The sequence below is a fragment of the Lates calcarifer genome, linkage group LG3 (assembly GCF_001640805.2).
Source record: "Lates calcarifer isolate ASB-BC8 linkage group LG3, TLL_Latcal_v3, whole genome shotgun sequence".
NCBI classification, from domain to species: Eukaryota; Metazoa; Chordata; class Actinopteri; family Centropomidae; genus Lates; species Lates calcarifer.
The window spans coordinates 9,389,908-9,399,921 of NC_066835.1; the positions used below are offsets into that span (position 1 = coordinate 9,389,908).

Here is a 10,014-nt window from a genome sequence, read left to right on the forward strand (position 1 = left end):
AGAGTTTTGGCACAGGTTGGAGGTTTCCAAAGGTCAGTTGTATAATTATTGATGGCTCGCACTTGAGAACAGTTCTGATAAACAACACTTAGTATCATCATACTGGATCACAGTGGCCTGTCATTTAAGATTAATGTGTTCTCTACACACACATAAGACCTTCCCTTATTAGAACAGTAAACTTCAACTGTGATATTCTCACTATGATTATACAGTCTGTGAGCAATATGAGCAAACCCAACTTATGTGAACACTTAATGGCTATATATGGATATATGTAGATATATATGGATTTATATGAATCTATACTACAAGATGGATGAGCTCTGTAACTTATACTCTGTACAGCCATGCTCAGTAAAACCAATCACACCACTGGAATATCTATGCAAGATAAGATAAGATAAGATAGACTTTATTTATCTCACTTGTGGGAAATTCACTGAGGGCGCAAATGAGGGTGCAAAACCACACTGGGTAGAAAATTCCCTCATGGCCCCCAGCATTTGGCATTTTAGTATGGATGACCGCTCTGTTCTAGCTTGCATTGATTAAGTAGGGTAACATAACTGTAACTTCTTGCTAAACACTAAAATCAATAAAAACACACAATAAAATGAGTGTGTGTCATGTGTATGAGTCCTTGTGAGTTAAGTTCAGGTCAGTTCAAGTCAGTGTCAACGTCATGTCTATGCTGTAGGTGTTGGGTGAGTGCAATGTAATTATTTAATTAATTTCAGCTCTCACCCCCAACCTGATTTCCTGTGTAGGGGCTGAAGACAGGTGAAAATCCTCTGACGTCCTCAATGAGTTTCTCCTCTGGCGATGCTCCAGTTATTGTTGCTCCAGTTGTTGTTCTTCTGTCTCCTCCTGGCGTACATCTTCCTTGCTCCTTAGTGCCATGATGCAGTGTTTCAAGGTGATACCGGGTGGGCGACCCCTTCACCTGCACAGCTGTGGATGTTGCTCCTGGGAATGTTCCACTTCCTCTGGAACACCTTCACGTAGACACTGTCTCCTGGGAACACTGCTGGAAGTATCTCTTTCTCCTCCTTCTCTGCCTTTAGCACTAGGACAACATGGGAATAGATGCTCCTATGTATGTTAGTCATTTGTTTTAAAAAAGCTTTCATATCTTGCTCTAGCACCTCTAGTGAAGGACCTTTATTTGCACCTTTTAAACCCAGCAATGGCCTGGATCGACCCATAAGCAGTTCATGCAGAATTAATTTTAGCACTCTGTATAAACCATTATTGCTAGTGGCAGTGCATCCATCCAATTCAAACTCTGTGCTGATGCTGTCTGCAGTCCAAGTCCAAGTCCAAGTAAACAGGACTGACACAGCAGAATAATTTTGTTTGCAGATGATAAGAGCTTCCTTTTGCGAAATAGTGTTGTTTTGATTAATATAAACATGGGAAAAATATTAATCTACATGGTTGTAGTTTTTATATCAGCTCCATGTTGTACCTTATGTTTTAGACTGCACTGGTCAGATCACAGAAAACAAGAGTTAGTATTCTGGATGACTATCAGAAACAACATGTTGTACCTTCTGCAACAAAAGATCCTGCCTCCATGAGAGATGCCAGGGCACTTTGTTGAGAAGCCAGGAGATCACAGGAAACCATATCCTCTCTGGCCAGTACGGAGCCACCAGCAGCACTGTGTGGTTGCATCTGTCCATCAGGATGACTAGTGGAACCTGGAGGGAAGGAATACAGGAGGCAGCCTGGCCATGGATGTGCCAATGCATCTTGCCCTAAATGACTGGTTAGCTCTAACAAAAAAAAAAAAAAAAAAAAAAAAACGACAGTGGACAGTGTGTCAGTGTTTCTACGCTCTCCTGTATCTCCCCCAAATCATCAGAACCACATCTGTGTTCAGTGTCCGAGTCCCACTGGGACCCACAGGACAGTCAGAACTACAGGACAGTCAGAATGAGGTTCCTGTTGTTCCACACAGTCCCCAAACCTGAGAGGGAGGCATCTGTTACCACTGCTACCTGACAGGAGTGACATGAGCCAAACAGGACACCATTACATAGCTACGCCTTACTTCTCCAGGGTTTTAGTGACGAAAGGCACTGGTTTGTGACTGTCATCATCCTGCTTTGATACCTCTTTGGGTCGAGACACAGTCTGTTGAGCCAGAACTTCAAACGGCACAATGAAAGAAGCCAGATAGAGGTGGTTGCCATTGCCATCAGTTTAACCAAGCAACCAAGCTTCTTCGAAAGTGAGAAAAGTTGGTCAACTGAATAAAACTCAGCTGCCTATATTTCATAGAGTGCATCTTTAAAAGCACATAAATTTCCTACCTGAGGGCCAGAAATCTTAGAGGGTCTTTGACAACAGACATTCTGACCCCACTCAACCTTGGGGGCCAACACCTGAAGTGGATACTGTATCCCTTGGACACCATGGGTCACCCAAGGGTCTGAAATCAAGGCCACCCTGCAGTTTAGATGTTGCAGGGAGAAAGAACTGGTGTATGGACTGGTGCAATATTATTAAAGACAATGAATTGATGCTTTTTTGATTTATTGCAGTTTGTATGTGACTGAATACAAATCTGTAACAGCTGAACTGTCCTTCCCAATCTTGGTCATTACAGTTCATATTTTTCCAATTAATTTTTAAATGTATTTCATTGTCTGTCTTCTGACGCACACATCTATTTCAAAGCAGTTCATTCATTGTCCAGGTGATACATTCGTCCGTACAGACAGGCAGTCACCAGGCCACCAGTCATGTTTGAATGCTTCATGGTCATTCTGCCATCAGCAGTCTTCTCCAGATGCTCTGGCTGCTCCAGGACCATATGGCTAGCCAAAACTGATGGGTACACGTATCTGGTCCCAAACTTCCCCTCCAACAGGAAGTCCATTTTAGTCTCAGCCTCTTCCACTTCCTGTCCACAGGAACTGGCCTCTGACCCTGCGCAGCGCACTAATGCACACACCTGGAAACACAGAGAGACTGTATGACAAGTGTGTCATTAAGCAGTTTTAAATATTCAAAGTTCATCTCCTTCATACCTGCAGGGCGAAGCGTCCATTCACCGTGTGAGTTCCAGAAAATGCTCCCAATGCATAGAGCTCTTTACTGTTCCCTTCTGGTAACTGTCGGTACTGCAGGTGACAGCAAAAAGTGCCATAACACACATTAAGTTTGCCCTCTGTCTCATTCAGGAGGACAAATGTGTATGGGTCATGAGACATGTATGAGATGAAGGTGGGAGTGGAGGGAGAAACTGCAGAAGCAGTAGCAGGAGTAGGAGGTTGAAAACAGCTGCCTTGGTGACAGTGTCCAGAGTCCATAGCCTGAGAAGATGAGGGCTCCTCCGTGGCCGTGCTCTGCCCCACCCACAGTGGGTCTAAGACTGGTATTCTGGCCACCAGCAGCCTGCCCTCCTCAGGATCTCCCTTGCGGGCATGGTGGTAGGTAGCAGAAAAGGGGGTGTAGATACCACTTCCTTTCATCAGCAGTTGGTCAAAACGAAGGTTGGCCGCTAGCAGGGTGACATTAGCACCCAGGCTTAATGCCCGTTGGAACTGGACTGAGTCCAGAAGGGGGAGCTCGTTCATCCAGGCTGTGGGGAAGATCAGTTGATGCACACCCTAAAAAAGAGAGGCTGAGGTCAAGAGGAGATGAAGACTAAATACAGCAAAGTAGAGTGGAATATATTTTCTTGTAGCTATGAATGTATATTTTTTCTACCCTCTCCACCAGGGAAATTGTGGGCTCGTGGAAGAGGATGTCAAAGCAGATGAGGAGGCCAAACCTCCCAGCAAAAGGTGTATCGAATGTGATGATCTCAGGTTGTGGTGGTGTGTCAAAGGCCTCCTCAAAGTACAGGTTCTGTTTATGGTAGCGTGCCACCAGCTGCCCATCAGACCTGTTTGAGCGGAGATAATCTGAACAATTCATATAGATGAGGAAATTGTGTATTTGTGCACTTAATACTACTGCACCTACTGTTTTAAGTTTATACTGCACCTGAAAACCACATTGGTGTTGAACTGCCAACGTCCATCAGATGGACAGGAGGAAGAAGGGCTGGTCGTCAGGGGGCAAGGCTGCAGGTCAGGCATGTTGGCCACCAGGTAGAGATTGTGTCTGCGTGCCATACAGCTCAACCTCTGGAGAACCTACAAAACAACCACATTCACCTGGAATTCATATTCTGAATGTAACACAGTTGTCATGCTTGAGACAAGACACCAAACAGCCAATGGTGTCTCCATGTCAAAGTAGTCCTCATCACAGAGGTTTGTCATGTCAGAATGTCATAGAGCAAGACCTGAACAACTACATACAACTCATTGGCACCAAATCAAAAAGTATGATTGTGCACCTCAGTGTTGTTGTATCTGCCGGGCTCTGATGCAGGGATTCCAGCTCTCCTGCTCGGGGTCAGGAATAGTTTCTAGGTAGCTAGAGATGGATGATCGGCTGAAGTTGAAACCATGAAGACCATCCTCGGGAAACACAAGGATCTGGGCACCCTGACAGAAAGAGGGTGACAAGATTCATTAATGTAGTTGTGAACTCAGAGACATTAAATGTGCTTCTTTAGGAGATCATAAAGAGAAAAAAATACTCATGGCCAAATTTACCATGGGACACAAACTAATTTACAGTAATGCCTCCCTTCATAACTACCTTGCCATTATATGTTTAAGGAATGACCCTTTTATTGTATTGTCTGGTTTATGTCATTTATCAAACGGACACTAATTCTTGAAATCAGTGGTCTCTGCTTATGATCCAAGCTCAAGTAACTGTTAGTATTATGTAATTTATAGCAAGTGGCAATGGCGGTGGCATCTGAGACTCTATTTAAGGGGTTCACCTGCCAAAGACCAAAGAGTGGAGAGGCTGAGTTAAAAATGAACAGAATACGGTTTTACTGCTACAGCAAAAATATGGTCAGAAAAACAAACAAAATCTGTCATGTGTATTGAGCTGGAATTTGAATTATGATTGTCAGTTTCTTTAAAGCCAAGTTAATGCATTTTAAAACATTTTACTACACCTGACAGAATGAGCTACCTTATTTTTAAGCTTATAATATTCAATGATATAGATACAAAATAAAAAGAACTATCATTTTTAATTACTCAATGACCAACATAGTTTCTTTAAACTGAAAAACAACACATTTTAGTTTTTTAGTTTTTCAAGTCTCTCCTGATCCTGTTTTTACCTGCTGGGCAGCCCGGGCAGCCTGCTCCTCGTAGATATCCAGGTTTTTCTGCATGTGTTGCAGTGCAGCAGAGCGGGACACGGAGACACGAGGGTTCGGGTTCAGGATTACATTGTGCTCATACACAGCAGCCACGTATGTGGAACCAGGAACGGGCTCTGTTTGACCAGTGGCTGACATGAAAGACAAACTGACAAAAATGGTAGCAAACAAAAACATTGCTTCTTCCATGAGAGACATAAGTGGTATAAAAGCGACTGACTAGTTACACCACAGAACCTGAGAGGTCTTTGAGTAAACAGAACAGACACAGCAGAATAATTTTGTTTACAGATGATAAGAGCTCTGTTTTACGAAATAGCGTTGTCTGGGTTTATACAAACATGGGGAAAAATATTGATCCACATGGTTGTAGTTTATGCATCAGCTCCATGTTGTACCTTATGTTTTAGACTGCACTGGTCAGATCACAGAAAACAAGAGTTAGTATTCTGGATGACTATCAGAAACAGCATATAATACATTCTTGTCAAAATATGAAGTGACAAATGAACTCTGGCAGTCATCCAGAATTCAGAGAATCTTAGATGCATGCTTCACCATGAAAGGTGGAACCGGAGGGAAGGAATACAGGGGACAGCCTGGCCATGGATGTGCCAATGCGTCCTGCCCCAATGGACTGGTTGATTCTAAAAAGGAAAACCACAGTGGACAGTGTGTCAGTGTCTCTAAAGGGAATGCTAGTGGTTTGAGGCTGTCGCTATTGTCCTTTGATGCCTCTCGGGGTTGAGACTCAGTCTGTTGAGCCAGAACTTCAAATGGCATGATGAAAGAAGCCAGAGAGAGGTGGGTACCATTGCTATGGTCAGTTTAACCAAGCAAACAAGCTTCTTTGAAAGTGAGAAAAGTTGGTGAGCACTCATCTGAATAAAACTCAGCTGCCCATATTTGATGGCCCCCGTCTTAAAAAGCATAGAAAACTCCTACCTGAGGGCCAGAAATCTTAGAGGGTCTTTGAAAACAGTCATTCTGACCTGAAGTGGATACTGTATCCCTTGGACACCATGGTTCACCCAAGGGTCTGAAATCAAGGCCACCCTGCAGTTTAGATGTTGCAGGGAGAAAAACGATGGTGCGATGTTCTTAAAGACAATGAATTGATGCTTTTTTTGATTTATTGCAGTTTGTATGTGACTGAATACAAATCTGTAACAGCTGAACTGTCCTTCCTAATCTTGGTCATTACAGTTCATATTTTTCCAATTAATTTTTAAATGTATTTCATTGTCTGTCTTCTGACGCACACATCTATTTCAAAGCAGTTCATTCATTGGTCCTAAGTGATACATTCGTCCGTACAGACAGGCAGTCACCAGGCCACCAGTCATGTTTGAATGCTTCATGGTCATTCTGCCATCAGCAGTCTTCTCCAGATGCTCTGGCTGCTCCAGGACCATATGGCTAGCCAAAACTGATGGGTACACGTATCTGGTCCCAAACTTCCCCTCCAACAGGAAGTCCATTTTAGTCTCAGCCTCTTCCACTTCCTGTCCACAGGAACTGGCCTCTGACCCTGCGCAGCGCACTAATGCACACACCTGGAAACACAGAGAGACTGTATGACAAGTGTGTCATTAAGCAGTTTTAAATATTCAAAGTTCATCTCCTTCATACCTGCAGGGCGAAGCGTCCATTCACCGTGTGAGTTCCAGCAAATGCTCCCAATGCATAGAGCTCTTTACTAGTCCCTTGTGGTAACTGCCGGTACTGCAGGTGACAGCAAAAAGTGCCATAACACACATTAAGTTTGCCCTCTGTCTCATTCAGGAGGACAAATGTGTATGGGTCATACATCATGGATGAGACAAAGGTGACAGAGAGGGGAGAGACTGTAGAAGCAGTTTCAGGATGAGAGGAGTCAAAACAGGTCTCTTGGTGACAGTATCCAGAGTCTGTATCCTTAGAGGATGTGGACTCCTCCCTAAACTAAACCCTCCTCTCCGTCCACGCTCTGCCCCACCCACAGTGGGTCTAAGACTGGTACTCTGGCCACCAGCAGCCTGCCTTCCTCTGGATCTCCTATCTGGGCATGGTGATAGGTAGCAGAAAAAGGAGTGTAGATACCACTTCCTGTCATGATTAGCTTGTCATTGCGAATGTTGGCCGCTAGCAGGGTGACATTAGCACCCAGGCTGAATGCCCGCTTGGAACTGGATTGTGTCCAGAAGGGGGAGTTGGTTCATCCAGGCTGTGGGGATAGATCAGTTGACGTACACCCTAAAAAAGGTGCAAAAAAGAGAGAGGCTGAGGTTAAAAGGAGATGAAAACAAACACAGCAAAGTACAACTGAATGTATATTTTTGTAGCTATGAATGTATATTTTTTCTACCCTCTCCACCAGGGAAATTGTGGGCTCGTGGAACAGGATGTCAAAGCAGATGAGGAGGCCAAACCTCCCAGCAAAAGGTGTATCGAATGTGATGATCTCAGGTTGTGGTGGTGTGTCAAAGGCCTCCTCAAAGTACAGGTTCTGTTTATGGTAGCGTGCCACCAGCTGCCCATCAGACCTGTTTTGAGCGGAGATAATCTGAACAATTCATATAGATGAGGAAATTGTGTATTTGTGCACTTAATACTACTGCACCTACTGTTTTAAGTTTATACTGCACCTGAAAACCACATTGGTGTTGAACTGCCAGCGTCCATCAGATGGACAGGAGGAAGAAGGGCTGGTCGTCAGGGGGCAAGGCTGGTGGTCAGGCATGTTGGCCACCAGGTAGAGATTGTGTCTGCGTGCCATACAGCTCAACCTCTGGAGAACCTACAAAACAACCACACATAAGTGAAAGCTCTGGGCAGCCTAGTGGTGTCTCCATGTCAGGATTGTATGATGTCAGAGTGATGCACAATAACAACAACAAATCAAAAAGTATGATTGTGCACCTCAGTGTTGTTGTATCTGCCAGGCTCTGTGCAGGGATTCCAGCTCTCCAGGCTCGGGGTCAGGAATAGTTTCTAGGTAGCTAGAGATGGATGATCGGCTGAAGTTGAAACCATGAAGACCATCCTCGGGAAACACAAGGATCTGGGCACCCTGACCAAGGGAAGACAAGGGTAGAGCATAGAGATGAAACAGGAGACAAGGTTCATCAACATATGTTACAGTGACTCTACTCAGTGACATTAAACCCACCTAATATCTTGGCATAGCAGGGAAAAACAGTTATACCTATTTACTATGGAACAAGCTCCGCCAGCTGTTAATATTCTGCAACTGATAGCAAGTGACAATGGCAGAGGCATCTGAGACTTCTTTTGATGGGTCCTAAGAGCAGTACTGTGAGAGGTGTGGGTTAAAAATGAACAATACCGTTTAACACCTCAAACAAATATGGCTTCTCTGTACCTGCCGGGCGGCCCGCGCGGCCTGCTCCTCGTAGATATCCAAGTTTTTCTGCACATGTTGCAGGGCAGCGGCGCGGGACAGGGTGACATGTGGCTCCGGGTTCAGGATTAAGTGGTGCTCGTACACGGCGGCAACGTACGAGGAGTCCGCCGCAGGCTCAGTGTGACCAACGGCCGACGTTACAGAAAAACTGACAAAGACGACAACTGACAAAAACATTGTTTCTTCCCTGAGGGCCATGAACGGTGTAATCCCAGACGGACTAGTTACACCACAGCGCCTTAGGGATCAGAAGTCCAGTTAACCAAGCTGACTCAGCGGAGTCATTTTCTGGTTTAACGGTGATTTTAAAAAGCCCACTCCCCCGACGAAATGCTGTTGTGTTAAGTGTATAAATAATACTCCACATAGTCGTGGCTTTAGTATCAGCTTCATGTGATGTTGTATGCTTTGGACAGCATCACAAACAGCTCTCTCACAGCACTGTGGGGGCAGCCAGGCAACTAGATTTAAACACAACCTTTATTTTGAAAATACACGACAGGAAACAGTCGGTCCATAACCCGGAACCACTTTGCAATTTGACCTTATCTCACAGTGAGCATGAGGAGGACCTGTAATAAACACTGGCAGTAAGTTTTTCCTTCATGTTGACGAATTGTTTGAACATGTAAGAACAATTCCATCTAAGCAGGAAGATCGTTTTACGCGTTTGTTTGTCCGCTCGTTCGATGCCTACCTACGTTTCTAATAAGGGTGTGTATTTGTATTGGCATTAGCATTAGCACTAGCACTAGCACCCATCCTGCAGTACAATGTCAACAACACCAGAGGCACCAACAGGAGGAGCAGATGCCCCCGTGTCTAAACCCAACCAGATGTTTAAGAACTGCTGGGGCTGCCGGGTCATTTCCGGCGGTGGTCTGATCCTGTCTGGAGCTTATGTGTTCATGGCAGCCCGGAGAGTGATGCGACAAGGCGGACCTACCTCTATGGGCACAGTGGCACAGATTACGTTCGCTGCAAGTGAGTTACACAACAGTTTTTATCTTTTTGGAGGTGCAACCGTACTTCTTATCGTACGTTGAAGATAATACGCACTTGTTTTTATCTCTCAGGTCTGGCTGCGTGGGGACTCGTTGTCCTCGCTGACCCGGTAGGAAAAGCGCAGAGGAAAGACAACGTGAGAACTGTTCTCAAATAGCTCAAGCCATGGACTGACAGTAGTGCCATTCATGTGTCGATAATGACACCGAGTTAAAGACGCTACTTCCGAAAATCTGCAGATAAGTGTGTTAGTCTCGCGAATAAACACGAGAATTGATTGTTGACATTGTGTGGATGGACCAAACACCTACAGCACTGGAAGCTACTGACAGTTTAAATTCAAATAGAA

The 10,014-nt window shown here is 44.7% G+C and overlaps 2 protein-coding genes and 1 pseudogene across 2 annotated transcripts; 1 reads left to right on the plus strand and 2 right to left on the minus strand.

The window, feature by feature from the left end:
• Positions 1–2,527: 2,527 nt before the first annotated feature.
• LOC108877747 (biotinidase-like) lies at positions 2,528–5,524 on the minus strand (annotated as a pseudogene).
• An 845-nt stretch (positions 5,525–6,369) lies between these two features.
• On the minus strand, positions 6,370–9,032 carry LOC108877741 (biotinidase-like). The gene is given in 10 exon segments (XM_018667876.2): positions 6,370–6,810; positions 6,887–7,195; positions 7,197–7,415; positions 7,417–7,467; positions 7,469–7,489; positions 7,602–7,779; positions 7,882–8,033; positions 8,156–8,206; positions 8,208–8,306; positions 8,619–9,032. Coding segments are annotated over 10 exon segments (1,605 nt in total). The 5' UTR covers positions 8,859–9,032; the 3' UTR covers positions 6,370–6,525.
• Positions 9,033–9,205: 173 nt separating this feature from the next.
• dmac1 (distal membrane arm assembly component 1) lies at positions 9,206–9,947 on the plus strand. Its single transcript, XM_051066207.1, has 2 exons — positions 9,206–9,644; positions 9,737–9,947. Exons 1-2 carry the CDS (start codon positions 9,434–9,436, stop codon positions 9,820–9,822), a joined length of 297 nt encoding a protein of 98 aa, XP_050922164.1. The 5' UTR covers positions 9,206–9,433; the 3' UTR covers positions 9,823–9,947.
• The last annotated feature ends 67 nt before the right edge of the window (positions 9,948–10,014 follow it).

Bases quoted from the DNA above. Each gene is read 5' to 3' on its own strand.
- dmac1 (XM_051066207.1), top strand. From the start codon at position 9,434: ATGTCAACAACACCAGAGGCACCAACAGGAGGAGCAGATGCCCCCGTG. The intron at 9,645-9,736 runs GTGAGTTACACA...TTTATCTCTCAG, and splicing joins ACAGATTACGTTCGCTGCAA to GTCTGGCTGCGTGGGGACTC.